General features: G+C 38.9%; 1 protein-coding gene across 1 annotated transcript in view; it reads left to right on the forward strand.

Annotated features, from left to right (window-relative positions):
* The window catches only part of LOC138044988 (uncharacterized), a 31,044-nt gene extending 11,475 nt beyond the window's left edge, over positions 1-19,569 (forward strand). The window contains exons 15-33 of the mRNA XM_068891349.1: positions 618-699; positions 1,174-1,266; positions 1,563-1,742; positions 4,041-4,268; positions 5,920-6,328; positions 7,313-7,484; positions 7,671-7,761; positions 8,277-8,363; positions 8,625-8,710; positions 9,924-10,016; positions 10,411-10,484; positions 10,551-10,614; positions 12,303-12,367; positions 13,074-13,129; positions 13,648-13,738; positions 14,128-14,332; positions 14,924-15,005; positions 15,523-15,615; positions 18,888-19,569. Coding sequence (XP_068747450.1) covers positions 618-699; positions 1,174-1,266; positions 1,563-1,742; positions 4,041-4,268; positions 5,920-6,328; positions 7,313-7,484; positions 7,671-7,761; positions 8,277-8,363; positions 8,625-8,710; positions 9,924-10,016; positions 10,411-10,484; positions 10,551-10,614; positions 12,303-12,367; positions 13,074-13,129; positions 13,648-13,738; positions 14,128-14,332; positions 14,924-15,005; positions 15,523-15,615; positions 18,888-19,083 — 2,447 coding nt within the window. The 3' untranslated portion in view covers positions 19,084-19,569. The remainder of the gene's footprint in view (positions 1-617; positions 700-1,173; positions 1,267-1,562; positions 1,743-4,040; positions 4,269-5,919; positions 6,329-7,312; positions 7,485-7,670; positions 7,762-8,276; positions 8,364-8,624; positions 8,711-9,923; positions 10,017-10,410; positions 10,485-10,550; positions 10,615-12,302; positions 12,368-13,073; positions 13,130-13,647; positions 13,739-14,127; positions 14,333-14,923; positions 15,006-15,522; positions 15,616-18,887) is intronic.
* Positions 19,570-20,209: the final 640 nt, after the last annotated feature.

Raw genomic sequence — 20,209 nt, forward strand, 5'->3', positions numbered from 1 at the left:
CGATGGGCCAACCCAACTCAATATAACATGGCTGCTGAATGAACCCGGCTTCAGTAGCCTATGTCGAGACTTCGTTTAACAAATACAGATGACATCGGTATACTGGAATACTGGACACCCGTCCTCTTAAATTCGCATGCACATATTCGTAGCATGCCAAAACGATAATCGTGCCTTACCAAAACAGGACCATGATAGTCGGGTGTACCAGACCTTCACTAGAAATAGTGTGTGTTGACCTTGCATGGCACAGTTGGCCTCTCGTCTGTCTTTCTGACTGAGGAGAACTCCAGTTAAGGACGGTACCTACTATTGTTATTGCGCATACGTTCTGCGCATCTCCAGATACTCGGATTTCCTATCGGTAGAGTTTACTAATGCAGGGATATTTTTGCGCCGTTTAAATTTATGCGGAGAAAGCAGAACGTAGCAAGTGCTCTTGCATATTCGGTAAACCGCGCAAAAATACCTCTGAATTAGTAGGCACCGTCCTTAAGTAGCACAAATAATTCCATTTCAGATATATTTGCATTACTTGCCTTATAACTTACCATCTACGCTGATTAGTGCTCTATCTTGACAAAATCATATCACTGCGGTTTCTATTATTTCACCAGAACCGCTCTTGTCTGCGATAAAAAAGTTCTCGAAAGCCGCCTCTGTTTTTCAAAGCCATCTTACCAGTATTGACCATAGCAAGTAAGTACAATTTAATGAACCATGAACCAGGGGGTATCGTTACGACCTATTGCATTAGCGATTGGCTGAGATCCACTGCATAACTCTCTTTGCGCGACAAAACAATCTCATTCGTCGAGTATTTTGTAGTATTTTTTGTCACGTAACGCAAAGATAGCCGGTAACTGTGGAAGTAATAAAATCATAACTCTTTGTCTTTTTTTAGACGTCTCGAGCATTTGAAATGCATAATAAAATATTCATTGAATTCTCGAGCATTTGAAATGCATAATAAAATATTCATTGAATTCGTTTTCGTATAATTATTCACATCAAATTATGTCTAAGCTAATCAAATCTGTAGATTTGGATTATCTTCTAATTAAGTTTTAACTCTGCCTTTCGACTGCCGCGCCCCTTCTCAATCTGAAAATTCTTTGTATCTTATTCAGCAATGTCAAATAATTATTACATATTACGAAATCTCATTACCAGTCCACTCACGTTGCGAATGGCCAATGATCGCTTGATGCAGCTGGAGAGATCTTTTAGTAACCCTCATGGCCTGCTGGGAAGACCTCACACGGGGTAGGAAATTGTTTTCTCAACTGTTTTTTTACTTGCTCTTGATGGACTTATCACGGCTAAATACGCAATATTAAAAATCGGTCAAACAAGAAGTACTTGTAATAACATTCAAAATCTGAGACGGTAAAATAAGGGTCCAGCAGAATTCGTCCTAATGAAAGGCAAGGTGACAGCAAAGGCTGGTTGACTGCCACTGCATTTAAGGTCCCTAAAAATCTCAGATTTCTTTGATCTTTCGAATGTCTTAGATTTCAAATAGCACTTGCGTTTAACTTTCAACGCTTCTTGCTTTTCAGTAATGTGGTTTATGGCCCCACTTCTCCACTCACCATCAGCAGTTTCCCTGGATTGGTCGAAGCTCGTTTCTCGGCACAGCACTCGGACGAGAAAGATTGGGGTCAAGTTAAAAAAACGTTGTGCGACATTGTGTTTCACATCGAGTCAGCTTGTCATGTTATGCTCTTTGAGTCGTTATAGCCACTGAGTTAATCGATGCTAAACCCATCACTAATTGGTTAGGATTTCTTTTTTTAAAATAACGACTGACTTTCCCGTTGTATCAAAGGAATTTTGTTTTTCGTTACGCGCCAATTGCTTCAAAGATCTTCCTGGGAGCCCCTCCTGAGGGTTGTGAACAACATGCCAATTCTCAAGGACGTACTGTGCAACATTCCGTAATTGAAAAGGGGTTCCACTAAAGAATCCTGTTCAATTTTTCAAATGTGTTTTGAGTGAGTCTTTTCTAAAGAGGATTTTGGGATCTTCGTAAATTGAAAAATTCAGGAAATAAGCAAGATAAAATACCCCAAACCTCGAGCTTACAATTTAATACGGAATTACCAATAGATCATTGCTACTGTAGGTTTGGCAGTCTTCGATGAAGCGCTTTACAATTTCATGATGTAATCTGCCTTTTAATAGTCACTAGCCTGAATTTTTGTAATTCACTGTTCAGCTGAGAATAATAGGTTAAAATTAATGTCTCCGTGCAATGTTTTAGGATATGCTAGAGTTCGTTTCTTTGGGGAGATCAAAATCCGTATTCTTGTATCCAAAAGCGGATTTTGAGTTTTGAAAATCCGAAAATGGATTATTGATTAGAAGAATCCACTTGGATTCCACTCAGATCTGGATCCGGATTTTTAGGATTCATGATCCGTTCGTTTCTTTGAAAGATGGATCCCAAAAAAAAACTACGTTTGGTGTCCTCCATTTGCGTAAATCATGGGGAGCAATCAAGGTGAGTTTTCAGTGCTATTATTCCTTCAATGTACCCAAAATTTGAAGAAAGTCGTAAATTTTTAGTAGACCTTCAATTTGATACAAGTTATCTTAATCCTAACCAGCTGGAAGTGGGTTTTCGTTGGGAAGGAAATATTCGTTTGATCCGAGATCATAAATCCAATCTTGGATTCTCCCAAAGAAATGCACTCTAAGATCGATATTGCTTTGTTTGCTTTGTTTGTTTGTTAAAAAGTACGGGAATTCCTCCCTTGAAAACTAGATGCATATCTGATTGAACCCGGGCTTTCCTGGTGTCCTGTCAAATGAAAAACAAAGAAAAAGAAATACATTAGAGATGTCGGCTAGATTATTATTTATTACTTAGGTTAGAGTGATGGCAATGATTTTCGTGATGTTCACTTATAAATGATCGCTCGTAAAGCGATCTCTCGCAAAGTTCGCGGACTGAACCGTTCCAAAACGCTCGACATCTTTGAGTGTGGGTCTATCGCGAACGGTGTGAACGTATTAGACAACATATTCTTCCTTACTTTCAACGACGCCATTTTCGTTCAATGCCACATGTGCATCTTGGCTTAAACGCAGTCATGCCACGTATGCGCTTTGGTTAACTTCGCGCGTGCGCTTTACAACCTTGAGTACGATTTGTGACTGAACGCAAAATTTAACATTAGGCGTCTCCCCTGGAAAGCACGAGTAATAAAATACGATTCCTTTTGCCGCCTAAAACGGATTCTTTTGAATTTCATCAATATTATGGAAAGACAATTGGGCCATATGCCACGCTCAGTCAAATATGACTAGCGAGAGACGATCAAACAAAATGTTTATGAAATGTTTTAAACCGAAACTTAATTTTATCAAGGATCAGATGATATGCGTTTAACTATTAAACATTCATGGTGATAGCGTCAAATGATGCCGATCATTGATACGAGATTTTGTTTCCTTTTACTCGAACACAGACTGTCCCCGGCACCCACTTGTAATCCTTAGTTTCTTTTCTTTTGAAACAAGAGCAGTGATTAGAAGCGCCATACCACGCTGAAATTATTTACAATGTCCTTGATGAGGCTGACATCTTGATACATATATATTTGAACTTAAAAATTTAATATCTTTTTCAAAATTTGTGTTTGCTGTTGCGATTATCCGAGACTTCCCAATTAGTAACACCATTGAAAAATCTCTGGCCCAATCTTGCCATGTGTGACATAGATAACAGTTTATTCCTGAATCAAATTTCGATTCATCGTAGATGTGTGGAAAAGTATAATTCTGTTCCACAGATTTAATAATTTGGAAACTCCTGCCAGAATTAAAATGAAACAAATTGTAGTCTACCAATAAAATTCAATACTCTTGACAAGTAGAGCAGTACTTGTCAGTTATGCTCAGTACAGCCAGCCGTCCAATGTTGACACAAGACTCCCTTAAAAAAGATAATTTCCATATGAAAGGGAATCGACCGCAATAAGAGAAGAGAGCTAGTTAGACCGCGAAAGTGGTTTTTCCAACGAAATGTGATATATGGGAATGTCGGTGCAAAAGAAATTCATTTGCGGTCTTGCGTCATTTGTTTTGTTTACTGGCGTCGTTGGGTTCATCATAGGATTCTTTGCGCGCGGGTCGGAGAAAAAGACATGTGAGCAAGGTGATAGTGCGAAAAGAGAAAACACAGACACAACCGAGAGATCGATATTGGAAAAAGAAGTTTTTGAGCTAGTTTCTGCACAGAGGATCCTCGATTATCAAAGGTAAGAATCGCTTTGAAGCTTGCAAGTGTGTCAGTAATGGTTTATTCATGTTGCGCACAAAGCGCAAGATATGATTCGTGGAAGAGGAGTGTGTGGCGTGATCTCAATGATCCTTTCAAGGGTTTAAGTCTACGTGGGGCGTGGGTTTTTTAGGCTTCTTTGCAAATACTGCTTCTTTATTGAAAATGATCGTTTCTCTCCCGCATGACTGATAAAACAATTCAGGTATATTAATCTTAATAGTCTAAGTTCTTTTTGGGCCGTTATTGAATACAGATTGCACTTAAAGGAGTATCAGACTGTTATTTTGAGAGGGAGTCTTGATGGAGTGGTAACAGATAATATAATATTTTGCAGCGAATTCAGCCGAGTATTACAATAAGTGTATATCAGACTCAGTAACACTTAGACTATCAATTTAATGACGAGTTTTGACTATGATGGTTTTAGAAACAAACAAGAGCGCTAGGTTTGGTTAACTAGAAACAGTGGCTCAGATTGGGGATGATGAGCCAAACATTCAAATTGAAACAAGATGATTTTATCCATCAAAGTCAAGTACTCTTAAGTCAGATTAAACGAAATTGTTACATAGAGTCGGTTTTCCGATTTAGCTGTTAGCTTTGACAACCAGGGCCGAGTTGGACGCAAAATGGTTAGCGTAGAGTGTTCCCATAGTCTCTACGTTGTCATAGTAATTAACTTTAATTGGCACGAATTAAGCCTCGAGCCCGCTAGATATTAAAATTAACCAGTTCGGCACTGTTTTGGTTCAAATATCAGCCGAGTTTGCCATTTCAAGATTTTTTTTTAGAAAAATTAGAATTCAATCAAATTTTTGTAAAGGCAAAGTTTGTTTTAATTAAGTTTGCGTACCACTCCGAATTTGCAACATTCGTTCTTTTGTTTTGCAATAACGTTATTTCCTCATGTGAAACTAGGAGAGTATGGAATGAACTCTTGTTCTTTGGCCATCGAAGCGCAATAACAAATAAATCAGAAATGGCGGCGATAAACACCGTGACGGTGAAGCGACAGGGAAAATTTTGTCAGAATCGGAATTACATTTAACTCTATTATACAAATAATCTATTGATTACTCAGTGCCTCTTTTTTTCTATTGACGATGGAGCTGTCTTTCCTCTGAACTAATTAACGCTAAATCGCTGTCAGCACTGGCATATTCAAAAGAGTTTTTCAGTGGCGTCATGATCTTTTACACAGCAAGTTCAAGTTCAAGTTCAAGTTCAAGTTTATTATAAACAATTACGGTTAAATTTTACAATGAACACTACACGCGTATAGCAATGCTAATTAAGGCGTGCAGTGTAATGGCGTACATGGCACTAAACTTACTAGAAACGATGTTAAGACAAGAAACAACCTCACTATACACATTGGGCCAATACACAATTGCAATAGACAGACGTACGACTCAAAAAACGTTGCATGTTATATAAATATTATATAAATATTATTAAGTGAATAGCCTCTATATAACGATGCCCTCGTTACAACGAAAAAATTCTCGGTCACGCTTCTAAAATGTAAAAAAACAAGTTAACTTTAAAGAAACCCCAATTTATTTGCAAATGCTTTGACTCTTTGTTAAAAAGTCAAGTTCCACCTTATTGTATCATCTTTTTGTCAGGAATTGCCCGGACGAATTTGATATCGCTGGAAATGACAGTTGCACGCATGCGCACAAGATCATCAAGGAATGGAAATCAATGGGCCTTGACACGGTGACACTAAATCGATACGAGGTGTTGCTCTCCTATCCCACGAGACCGAGCAAACTGTCATTAGTTGATCAAACTGGAAATGTGGTTTATTCTTTAAATTTAAAAGCAACGAACTCGTGGCACGTTTTGGATAATGTTACACCTACCATGTTCCCATTACTCACTTTTTATTCAAAGTCTGGAATATCGTCGGGTAAACTGTTATACGTTAATTACGGAAGACAAGGAGACTTCAAATATTTAAAAGAAAGAAACATTTCTTGTAAAGGAAAGATTTTGATCCTTAGGTATGGAAAGATCCATGAAGGAACAAAGGTATGAAGTATTTGTAATTTCTCTTAATTTTATTTATTTTAGAGCTATTAAAGCAAAGGATTTTTTTTTGGCGAACGTTACCTCCTGCAGCCAAAAGAGTGCGACGCCGGTTTACATTCTTTTATGGCCAATCGAAGACCATAGGGAGATTTAATTTAGACACACTGCCATGAAATGACAAACGACAGGAAAACTAAATAACAATTGATTGATATCAGGCCATTTTCAGATTTCTAGGAGTTTTTAAACTAGAAAGAAATCAGAATGATTTTTTTTTTTGTAAATTATCACAAAAGAAAGTCCTAGTTTTGCTTTACAATAGCCGCAAACGAGGATCAAGATCTCACGCAAAAGAGGCAAGAGAGAAATAACGAAAATGACTATCGCGACGGCGATGGCAACGACGTCAAAGTCGATGTTGATGATGACACCGATTCTACTGTCGATGCTGATGGTGATGATGATAAGAACGATGATGATGATGCCGACGACGACGACAAACGACGATGACGACGAAACGTATACGACAACTTAGACGGTGATTATGATGATGATGATGACAACGATGAAACAAAGTCTATGACGATAATAATGATCACCATGATGATGATGATGATGATGACGATTAATTGACGGACAGAAGTATTGACACAGGATGAAGTCTATAGCACACATCAATTGCACATTTAAAATCTTAATTCGTGCGTTTTGATATATGTTTCTTTACATGTAAATCTACTGTATATTTTTCTAAAGGTCGATAAATAAAGTTATTAAAGTTTTGATTGGTTTACTAGATTGTCTCCGTCCTTTTTAATTGGCCAAAGTAATTACTTTGGTTTTGGTTTTACGACACTCGATTGAAACTTGCTCTCTTGTTATTATTATTATTATTATTATTATTATTATAATTATTATTATTATTATTATTATTATTATTATTATTATTATTATTATTATTATTATTATATATTTACTCAAAAGGTTTCCAACGCACAAAAATGGAACGCTGCAGGAGTTTTGTTGTATCTGGATCCTATTGATGTGGTCAATAGCACAAAACAGGCATCACTTACTAAAGATTATTGGTATCCCAGTGTTATTAGCGAGTGGGCCAATAGAGGAGATTCGTTTACGCCTGGTTACCCAGCTAAAGGTGAGTTTTAGGGGAACGAAGAGAGATATGCAAGCATCTTTTTCGTATACTTAAATACATTCCTTCTTTTCTTTCTTTTGGTGATAGGATTGTAAGGTGTATCTGCACCATATCCACCACGTTTCGAAATTAAAAATACCAAGATGGCAATTTTAAAACTGTCTATTTTCTGTTCATTTTACATAGCTAGGGTATCTAGAGAGTCATTGGATGATACGAGTTTGACCGACATTCCAGTACAACCGATATCAAATGATGAAGCTGAAAAGTTATTAAGGTAATAGGCTACTGCTACAAATTGACCTTATCGATATGTGAATGTTTTCCAGTTGGCTCCAAAGGTATACACAATACATGGAAGCATTTTAAAGTCATGTTTGAAGCACTCTGGGTATTTTGTCACCTTTGTTCGACAAGAACAATTGTAACAGTTCTTTCAGTTTGCAGGTAGTGACCTTAATTAATCTGTACCGTTTAATGGAGTAACATCGAAGGCTGCATCATATTTCGTTTCTCCAATCAGCATACGATGCAACATACTTGTCAAATATTTTGCATTGTTAGCTTTTTGGGCCACTCAACGTATTCTCTTTATTTAATTAAGAGCTAATCTCAAATAATAGATAATAAAAAGAAGTGCGTCTTTCTCGGCTATGCCGACGACTCGATGCTTATCCCAGCCCTTTTCACGCTTTCACTCTTTGCCAGAGGGTCATTTCGTTGAGAAATGGTTCACGACTTTTAGTCTTTCGTCCGCAATTTGTCATTGAAAAATTACTTTTTTGTTTGCAGAATTTTGAACAACACTATGGCGCCAAACCATTGGCAGGGTGGGCTGAGCTTAAGATACTATTTACAAATGGATCCACATGATACAAGGTAACACTGAATACATGAGTTTCGCATTTTTAAATGGAAATAACTGAGACCAAGATTAAATCTGTTACGTTGGACCTTTCTGATTTTATGGTAATGACTAAACTACGTAAAGAAGAAATACTGTTTCAGAATAATCATTACCGGTACGTGATAAAGTGGAGTATCATTTATCAACGGTTACCCTTTCACAGATTCTACAAAGATTGCGAATTTTTTATAGATCACAGAAATAACTGTTTTATTATTGCAATTTTACAACAGAAATGCCAGTTTGAACGTGAGTCTTGCACGAGCTAAAACTCCAGTCTGCAATGCTGTCGCAACAATCAAAGGTGACCAAGAATCTGGTGAGGAAAACCAAAGCCACAAACCACCAACAAAGGCCTAGAGGGTGTCAGATTTAAATCATCTATCTGTAAATTAAGGGAGCCTCCTTGTATTGCTATTAGGCTGATTTAGCAACAGAACGGGAACGTCAGTGGCGACGGCGCGCGCAGAAAAAACACCAATGAGAATTCAGAATAGAGTAGACTCCACTCTTTTCTTCTCTATTCTAAATTCTCATTGGTAGTTTTGCTGCGCGCGACGTCGCCACTGAAGTTCCCATTCTGTTGCTAAATCAGCCTATTTTCAAGGGCGCGCCTTAAATGGTTTGGTTTTCAGCAATGTGATCGGCTTGGCGCAATCTACTGAATGGATTACTGATCGATGAAACCACATGACAGCAAATTAAACAGACAGTAGTCAAATTGAAGGAGTCCAAGTGCTGAAACTGGTAAACTGGTAAACTAAACTGGTTCAACATTTGACTGACATTCTGAGTTCATCAAGTAAAGCTATGATCCTTGCAGTTATGGATCCAATTTTAGAAACTGCGTAGAGAAGCCTGAAAAATTCAGGACTTCAACGGGGTTTGAACGCATGACCTCGCTGTACCTTCAAACCCCGTTGAAGTCCTGAATTTTTCAGGCTTCTCTACGCATATTGCTAAAATTGCATCCATATATAACTGCGAGGATCGTAGCCTTGATTTCATATCCGCAGTTCAGTATATGATTCATTTCATATATCGTTTCGTTCATTGATTCTGAGTTCAACAAACGTTTGGGCATATGTTGTGCGAAGGCCGTTCGAACGGCTCCATCTCCGCGAAACTGTTTGATTCCGAGGAAGACAGAACAGACTCTAGTTACGCCGCCACAACGTGAGCATGTTTGTGTTCTTCAATTTTTGAACAGACTGTTCAAACTGCCGCTACGCCAAATTTTTTTGAGAGAGTTTTCAACAGTGTTAAAACTCTCCAGACATTTAATAAAAACTTTAATACGGTAATGAGGCAGGTTTGGAATCGTTTAAAGGTTGATATATAATTTATGATCGTCTGAACACTTACCATTTTTATTTTGCGAAGTGTTAAATGTGTCCAAATAAAAAGTCTCTTCAACTTCAACTTGAAAAATTGATTATGAATATGATATTATCTCACAGTCAAAGTTCTTTATTCACATTATTAATGATCGTGTGCTATAGTTAAATCAAGTGGCTTTTATGTCGCTCTAGATCGCTACATTCTTCTAGGCAGTGCCCGCCCTTTTGCTACAACTGCGATTCTGATGGAGGTTGCCAGGATCTTATCATCCATTAGAAAAAAAGGTACGGAATTCGCAAAAAGCATATGCCATTAATTTGATTCATGCAGATAAAAACAAGTTTCCACTTCACGAATATTCTTAGTGAAAATCCTTACACCTACTCATATACTCAAATTTGCACATTCAACAAACGCTTGGTTTGTCAAGCAAGGGCCTGGTACTTGAAAAAAGTCCTGGAAAAAGGATTGGTTCAAGGTCATGCAAATGGTAAAGAACCTGTACTAAATGCAATTCGGAAACAATGCAGTCAATCCAGTCAAAATTTCGAAATTTCAGTATCACGTTTTGGCAAAAATGTTATTCATTCACTTCGGAAACGATATCTACTTTGGCATTTTAATTTTTTTTTTCTTCTCTTTAGTTTTCTAAAAGTAAGTGACATAATATCATTTTAGGTTGGTCGCCCCAACGAACTATAAAAATATGTAGCTGGGGTGCAGGAAATATTGGATCAGTGGAATGGATCGAGGTAAAGAATTCCCTCTTGCATTATAATTTGATTGCAAGAAAATCATGCAAGATGTTCCTTTTTCAGGAGTATCAACGAGTTCTGGACTCGCGTGTAATCTCTTATCTGACAGTAGACACCGCTGTGCAAGGTACTTATTTTGATGTCTAAAATCCAAATATGATTTGACAAAAGCTTGGTTATGCTATGCTCTGACAGCATAGAATGTATAGACCACACTTGTCAGTTGCAAAGAATTTCAAACAATCAAATAACTTAAATTGTCTCGGGTGGAAAGTATGGGCTGGTGTTGCCACCAAAAATACAAAACTTGGAAATAGCTCAGACAAAACAAAGATGCATCGTGTCGGTTCCGAGATAGCACAAAAACGTTATACAATTAACACAGCTAAAGTACAAGCGATTAAGCAATCCTTGCTGGAATAGTATAGGATAAACGCAAACAATCCATCCAAAGCGAAGTGGGAGTCGCGATCGGAATGTCGAAACGCGACATTCCGCAACCGACACTTGAACCAGCTTCGTTTTATCCGAAATATTTCAAACTCTTGTATTGTGGGTGCTAAAGGTGTCCCATGGGAAAGCAAACGATTTCAACTCACTGATGAAATTTTCAGAGGAGTTAGAACTGGGGCTAAACTAGAGTCTTGTTTGAAGCGTCAAAATGTGTACTGACATCGAGACTCGAAATCAGAGAGGATGAGGGGAGAGAACACATCCCCACACTCTATGATAATTTCAAGGTGCGTTTTTTTTTTGGAAAAGCCGAAAACGGATTCTTGAATCCAAAAACGGATTTTGCGTTTTTTGGCAAATCCAAAAACGGATCATGAATCCAAAGTATCCCCACTCGAGGAGGATACTTCGGATTAAATCGAAATCCGGATTTTTGAGATTCACCACTTCAGCGTTTTTTGGGAAAGGATTTGAAAAATGTATTTTTGGCAAGCGGTTTTCCATGCAAAAATAATACACAACAGCTACCGAACATGACAGTTTCACCCAAATGTTTTACCGCCATTTTTACCGTATGATCGAGCACACCAATAGGTCGAAAATAGTTAGGTTTCCTGCAAATTTCACACCAGAAATTACACTAAAAGTTTCTCCACAGCATAAATATTAGCACCTTTCCGACAGCTAAAAAAGTTTACTGCAAACATACCCTATGAATCGATTTGTACTTTACCACGCATTTTCTTCATTTTTTTTTATCGATCGCTAAGGTTTTTTTTTCTGGTAGCATTTTCATCGAAGAATTTCTCCAAAACAAACCAGTTAACCGCTAAAGTTTTTTTTCTTGTTTTTGAAATTGCAGCAACTTCGGGTTTGTATGTTTGCGTTGTCATGAAAAATAATCCTTTTTTGGATTTTGCGTTTTTTTGACGCTGAAGAATCCATTGTTCCGATATCACAAATCCTTTTTTTGGATTTTCTCAAAAAAAAAAACGCACCCTCCATTTTTCACTATATTTTAAGCTTTTCACGTTCATGGTATTTTGACAATTATTTTGGTCTCGTGCCCATGGTCGTGGAGCCAATGATCAATTACAACCAACCAATCAGTTGTCTCCCTTAAAATATAGCCGCGCATCATGAACACGGACTAAATTTAGATTGAAAAAATTTATCATTGGAAGGGCTTTGTGTATGGTGGATGTGTACTGTCCCCTCTATCATCCTTTCTTGGACTCGATAGTTCACTCCCATCTGGCACTAAATAACGTCCATACCATGATACAAGCCGCGTAAATGCATTAGTTTGGTAGTCATAATTGCAAAGATTAACCTTTCCGTGATACAATTTTTTTTTTCAAGAAGTTCCTATCGGAGTCAAGCTTCACCCTTTACTAGAATACGTAGCTTTAAAAGCAATGAAGAAGGTGAGATTAAACTACTGGAGTACTGTTGTTGCTGTTTGGTAGATTAAATTTCTCTGTTTTCGCGAACTTAACTCAGGAATGTCACTCGTCACTGATTGCCCCAGCGCACGCTCCGAAAGAAAAGACCAGTATCTTACCTTTTTCCCTTGGCTTCCCTTGGCTCGCTTCACCAGCCGCTGTTTCAGGATAAGAGTCCGCGCTCCTTCCCCGATGTGCGGGGAGGAACGAAGACCAGGACCGAGAGAGCGGCGGAATCGAGCTTGCTCTTTCGGAGTTTATTTTATTTGCAAGACAACCCATATGGTCTGATTGTATTTTTAGCAAACTTGTCGCAAATTGGGATTAAATTCGTTTGCAAAACCCCCATGCTAACTAGATTCGGTGTCTTTCAATCTGCGATTAATTTAATGCTTAGTCCTGTTCAGGGAAATTCGGAACACTCGGGGATGAGTGGATTGCATAATCGTTAATCAAGACCTGCAACGAAAGACACATAATGATAGAATGGGAGAGAGTTGGACTCGTGTAGTGATCACTGCTTGTTTGTTTCGAATCCCTTTCAAGTCTTCATTTTTCCAGAATTGCTTGCAACTGCTTAACTGAGTTACTTATCTACCTGCGGTGGTCTTTCCAAGTCTATATATGAATTTTTTTTAAATACTCTAAAATCATTTTAATGTAAGTTATCGAGAATTCTTTCCTTGAGGTCAATTTCGTGGACAACTCATCTCTGACACTGTACGATAAATGGACGAACACAAGGTAAGGACTGTCATACGTATTGCATTTTTACATGCTATTTTTTTAATAGGCGATCATTGTTCGAATTCGCTTATCAGTATTAATGTGGTGCTCCAGCTCAATCGTTAATAATAGTCATGGAGGTTCTTGTTAAATCTAATCAGGTTTCTAACTAGCTTGAAAGTGCAGTTGGAAATATGTATTCTCTTGTGAATTTTTCTATTTCTTTGTAACAGTACAGTCCGGGCTAAGGCTGAGGTGTAACGGGCACCGCTGCCCTAGTTGGTTGAACATCGGACTACTATGCGGTCACCCACTGGTCACGAGATAAGGGTTCGAACCCCGGCCGGGCCAATACTTAGGGTCTTAAGATAACTAAAGAGAAAAGACGCTAGTCCTTAACCCCTACAGCCTTTTACGAAAGCTGGGTGAGTGAAACAACAAATAAGCGTTGCATGGCTCCACTCACTCTTTGCTATAAGAGTATTGAAAATATCCTTTTAACGAAATGACTTTTGGGTTTCTGGCGTTTTCCACAGTTCAGTGTCTGAGAATACTGGGAGGAGCTGCTCACCGTTTGTAAACAAAGTCGGGGTACCTTGTGTCTCTTTGATCTACACTCCCTATAACGTGAGTTTCATAACCAAATAAATCATGATCAACACAAGAGATTTTCTTTTTTTGTAAAAGGTGAAATCTGTGCAGCCTCGTTCATTTTATATATGCAAAATTAAAGTTTCACACAAAGTTAAAGTTTTGTTGTTTGTTCCGCGTATACTCAGGGATGATCATGTCATTCAGGGGAGAGGAAGGGGCTGGGGGGGGGGGAGTCTATAGAGCCCTCACATCACACAGTGTTGTTATCTCCTAAACCTCTTCCCCCCTCCCCTCATCCCCTCACACTTCCGTGATTCATTCGAAAACCTAGCCCCTCCCCCCCCCCCCCCCCCCACTTCCGAACGTACTCTGCGACCCCTGCGATTTAAACGTTAACATGTTAGCCTTTTTACTTCAAATAGTTATCCAGTGCTCTCAAGTCACCGGCCGATATCCTCAGAGCACATGTTGCCTTTGTGAAGGTGTTGCTGCACATGACGTTTGATATAACAGGATCGCTATTTATACCATTTTGGGTGGATCAGTATGCAAACGTCCTACGTGAGTGGGTGGAAGACCTGTCTGATATCCACAATGACACATTAAAAAGTCACAACATTACATTAGGTACGTGGATGGTTGAAAATATGGGGCTTGGATCCCAGGGTCTAGGTAAAAGCCGATCACCGAGAAAAGGTTTATGAATACTTAACATTTATTTTTCCTGATCAGGTTGTAAATCAAAGAAAGATTTTCTAGCGTTGATATAACTTTCAATTCAAGGAGAGCTTAGCAATTTTTTTTGGCATTTCAAGTGGTCCCCTTGTATTAGAAATTAGTTCAATTTATTTCGTGTTTTCTGAACCCTTTGATTGTCCAATATTAAATAAAATCGCCACACGCCAAAGAATAATTGACTTAGTAAACGCTGATAGGTGAGTGGAAGGCAAGGAGAGCCGGAAAATGTGAACCGAAATCCAATTCCATGCTCCGTTACTACAACTTCTTGTTGGGATTATTTTGCGTCCTTTTGTTTGTGGTAGCTCTTGCTGTTATTACGAAAAGAGAATTTAAACAGGAAAATAATTGATGTCGTTTTGATAAGCTCTTTGTGCAGCTCAAGTAAAACCTGCACATTTGATGCACATCAAAGTTGGTAAGAGTCAAACTAAAGCAAAGTTAATATGTGTTAACACGTTCTCTACCTTTTTTCGGCAGAATTTTTAATAAAAGCCGCAGAGGAGTTCCAGGTTGCTGCAAAAACATTCCAGGATCGCTTACAAATAGTTAACAATGAAAAGTAATCCATATTACTTGAACGAATATCGCAGAAATTAATTTCAGTGATATTGACATGTTATGATTGTAATTTACAAATGAGCGATGTAAAGCAAATTTAAATCACTGCGCGTAAAAACGAAAAAGAGTTTGGTACTTACAATGATTTCATTCTGGTCCTCATCTTGTTTATAACAACGGAGAGGCTTTGGGTGCGAAGACCTGAGTTCCAATACAATGGATAGTAGTCAAGGAAAAAGTCGTCAAGAGAAAAATCTTCAACTCCACTGACCCGCATCGCGTTTATTGAGGTCACGCGGGACCTTTGCCCTTTGTGCAAAACGAAAGACGGGGATAGCTTCATTTGGTTAGATAACTATCCATTGAATTACTTTATCTCTGTTGATACTTCTTCATCAATGTCTAATACTTTATACAGTGGATAATGCATGCATTCAGCCTTTCAAACAAACTAAACCCAGCCCCACAAGCTTTAAATGTAAAAGTCAGTTTTGACTTTTTAATTTTTACTTTTTCAGCGTTTTACAGGTTCGCATGTTCAATGATCGCTTAATCCAGCTGGAAAGAGCATTCATTGACAAGGAGAGCTTTTCTGCTGGGGCTTCAGGAAGGTAAATACAGCCCCTTGGGGTGTTAGATCGCGTGTCGATAACTGCTATGAAAGCAACTACTTGCGTTATCACAACAGCATCACGCAGTAAATCGAGCAAATAATTAAGAACTACAATACTCGTCACATTTGTTGGAACACCCATCCCCGTTTCCCCCTTCCTCCAATGTTGATTTTCACAACTACTAGTAGTCGCCCGAAAAATTCTCACACAACATTGAATTGGGGGAAGGGGGATGTGGTATAAATTACGATCTTGTAACACGATGATTCTGACCATTCGCTAAGTGTTCCAACTAAATATGTCTAGTATTGTAGGTATCGGAGAGGCTGAACATTTACGCACGCATGCGCTGACGGAATGTTTGAAGACGAGACGAGAAAAATATGCAGTACCTCCAGACGTGGCGCTGGAGCGTCGTACCAAACGAGTCATCCCGGGATTTCGGCCCGTGCGATCGCTTTTGGACGCAGTTGGCCCTTCGCTGCTTTCTGCTACCGACCTCGCCTCCCGGTACGGCATTGAGGGAGGGATATGTCGGCCCCTAAACCATATAAGACAAATCCCACGCCTACTTACAGCTCCAAACCGCCCTTGTCATTACAATTTAACGTAAGATTTCGATGGCTTATATATTCAATAGATTACTCATTTTATCTGTCATATGGTAAGCACTGGAGTCGCAGATTGCAAAGTGCACGCATGCGCCCTGCCGAAGGTAACATACATGCATGCATAAAACTTTATTTCATCTCGAATTTCAGAATAATATCTTCGAGACATTACAGCTAACATACATGATATATACAGATACATAACTAAATATTAAATAATATTTAAAGATATATTAATCAAAACGAAAGGCCGCTGTACAAAATCCGGCCCTGGATTAGTTTAAAACCAGTAAACTCAGTGGTACGGGAAAAATCAGGTAGCGCATTTCGCAACGTACTTAGTAAAAACGTAAGAAAAAGAACTAAGACCGTACCTGGTTGTTCTAGGTTTATTGAGGGACAGAATGTAATTTCCACGAACATCATGCGTAACAAGAGAACGGGAGAGAAAACGTATTTTTCATATATGCAGGACAAGCCTTTTCTTTCTTTAACTACTTTTATACAATAATATGAGGAAATTTTGAATGCGCTTATTGCATAGAGATGTAGAGTTTGACTTAAGTGGTACATAAGAGGACAGGTAATCGCAAATATAAATCTCATTACTCTCTTATTTACATTATACCGTTTCTTGGACAAGAAATTACTAAAGGCCAGGCCGAATTTCCTATGATAAAAAGTCTACGTTAACAGCACGCACCTTGGTTACTCCTTAGTATCCGCCTAGAAATCTTCTTCTCGCTACTTTTTCCTCATTTGATGAGGACCAGTCTCCGCTTGCCTCCTTCATGCCCAAAAGGAATTCTGGGTAATTCAGCCGTTCCATGACAAGGGAAGACCCCCGATTCTCATTTCATAGATTTTCTTATGAGTGTGGAGCCACCCAGTCCTACCGGCAAAATACAGCATCGATTGAAATTTTTAGCTATCAAAGCTTGCTCAAATTGTATCGGTAGGTCCTGGAATTAGTCCATTGAAAGGCCAGAGAGACGACTTCACTGGTGCTGTGAACCGCCATGTTTACAACAGAGCAATTTAGGCGTTCCAGTCTGCATGAAATCATCCCTCACCTCTGTCTCGAGAAGACCAAACACGCACGGTTCTTACGTTACGTTTATGCCCCTGTAGAATCAACCGAAATCTCAACTCCTTGTCAAACGTTAACCAGCATCTTAATATTTTTGGTAGGCTACAATACTCGTCACATTTGTTGGAACACCCATCGCCGTTTCCCCCTTCCTGAATGGGGGAAGGGGGATGTGGTATAAGCTACGATCTTGTAACACGATGATTCTGACCATTCGCTAAGTGTTCCAACTAAATATGTCTAGTATTGTAGAGGCAAATACACACCTTAAAGGAACTATATCATTCAACGCGCATGCGCGAGTTGGTCACAAGCCGTCGTGCCGATTTTTTTCAAATTCCGTTGAAGAGTTAGCTTAATTCACCTGCTTGAATTGCACTCGTCTTAAGAAAGTTTGCGGAATAGGACATCTCGAAATATCAAATATTGATAGTGAGGCAGTGAGGACAAAAACAATAGAAACACGTTCGAATGAAAGTGAAAAATATTTACATATCATCTACTTTCCTTTGTCTTTGTCCTCACTGCCTCCGGCACTATCAAGCTGAATTTTAATATATCGCAAAAGGCCTATTAAGTTTTAAGTTCGAAAACACAGGAACTTGAAAGCTTCTAATCCGTGAAGCGGGAACATGTGATCAGCTAGACGGTAATCATTACCGCGCACCGGTGGCTCAGTTGGTCGTGAGTTCAACTCCGGCCGGATCAACACTCAGGATCTTAAAATAACTGAGCAGAAAGTGCTGCCTTTGTAATTTCATCTGCAAATGGTTAGACTTTCAAGTCTTCTCGGATAAGGACTATAAGCCGTAGGCCCCGTCTCACAAATGTCTTCTATGTTCATAAGTTCCCTGTGGGACGTTAAAGAACCCAAACACTATTCGAGAAGAGTAGGGGATAAAGTCCCCGGTGTTGTGGCTGTCCTGTTCTCTCCAGCAGAAGTGGCCGGCTTGGCGGTGATGTCTCTAAAAACGCTTGTGGTGTATGAAGCCACCTAAGCAGAAACAGCCACAAGTCAAAAAGGGACTTTGCCGAGTGCTGGAACATGTAGATGTAGATGTCTATCCGAAAGGCAAAACCTGCGTCATCAGCTCTATGTAAATGCCAACTAGTCCCTACTGCGCATGTGCCGCAGCGGACATAGTCTCTTTAAAACCAGTTGGCCTGCACCTCTATCAAACCTCAAATTTCATTAAGACTGTATTGTTTTGGCCGGGTCGTCACATTGTTTTTTTCCTTCGTCTTTTTTTTAACAAATCCTGTGAAGCCTGAGTGAAGCCTTGCAAATGGCTTATAGCATGCGCAGTTTTAATTCACTCATTGGTTGTCAAAAGTTTCTGGGCACGTGTCTGGGAATAAAAACAATTAACGTCACAAAGTGTCCCTCAAGTGAGGATTAACAGCTGCATTTACCATAACCTAAAAATAATGCTAACCTTTACCCTTTCTTTGAAGCTTGTAGAATCATGACTAACATGTTGATACCTGAAGTCATTCTTTACCTTAAAAAGGCTATTCAATTTCATTTTCGTAAAGTGCACATTATTTTTTTCGATTCTATTTTGCAGGCACGTTGTGTTTTCATCAACCCAGAGCCAATTGTCTGCGACATCTGAAAATAAATTTTCTGGCATAACGGATGCAATTCACAGAGCTCAATACCAAGGAGATGAATCGGAATGGCACCAAGTTAGGAGACAGATCTCCATAGCGATTCATGCATTTCGCTCGGCTGTCTTGATTTTAAAGCCCACAGATTCTTAACTTCACGGAGCGAAAACGTTAATTCTGAATGTCGTATTGTGTGCCAAAATAACAGTGATGATCACAAAGTAGTTGTTCAAGTTGGGCAGAACGTTAAAGGAAGATTTGTTTGTTAGTTAACTAGGCAGGTTCCCAATTTCAATTGTATATTGAATGTACAAAAAGCGGCACAATATGGATAGGCGTGTGTCATTGAATTGTGTGCACCGTCGTATGCTGAATCTTGAATGATAAGTCATATAATAGGAATGCCACGGGGTTAGTTATCCCGTGTCACGGTCATATAAAGTATGCAGTCAAACAGAATGCAGTAAGGCTGTTTTGTATTCATCAAAATTTCAGTATTTTTGGAATGTTTTTAAAAGTTACGCAAAGCACCTCAAGTGATAAGTGCGAACCGTGGAACCTGAAACAGAACGTAATAAAAGGCGTTTTAGTGAGGTTATTAGTCACTTAACGACAATAAAGGATGTGCTTTTCTGGCTCTACATGACAAATTCTCACTTGGCTTAACAGTATTTTAAGATTCTGTAACATTTCAAGATGTTTCTATCAGTCTACCTACAGGGTAGCAAATTGAGGAGAACCAGTTTTTTATCAGAACGTTTTGACTGAGATTAACCAAAGTACATGTAAAAACATACCCAGCAAGCTGAGAGTCAAGAGCGTCTTAATTTATTTTTCTCGTTTTGTTTTTGTTTTTTCAGTATTGAATGATACCATGCATAAAGAGCAACTCAGTTTGTAGTGGAACTTAGTATACCACACAACTTTAAGAACATGTTAAAAAGATTTTCATGCTCAAGTCGCACAAAAAAAACAAACGAACGGCCAGCCTCAAACCCAAAACCCAAAATTAGACGTGCCTACAAAAAAGGGTGTATTTCGCAAGATTCCCTAATGATTCAGAGATTCCTCCCCCCTCACCCCTTCCTTGAGAGTAGGGTAAAAATCCTTTTTCACATGCACAAAGAAGCATCTCATGCATGGAAACAAAGCGCCTCAAGACCGTTGATGCAGCTGAAGAGTCTGGCTTTGCTCACTGGACGGTACGATATATTTACCATATATGAAGTACATACCGTCTGTTCGATTTCCACCGCTAACCAAGGTAATCGCAGACGTT

This window comes from Montipora capricornis, chromosome 4, assembly GCF_036669925.1.
Source record: "Montipora capricornis isolate CH-2021 chromosome 4, ASM3666992v2, whole genome shotgun sequence".
In the NCBI taxonomy this organism is placed as follows: domain Eukaryota; kingdom Metazoa; phylum Cnidaria; class Anthozoa; order Scleractinia; family Acroporidae; genus Montipora; species Montipora capricornis.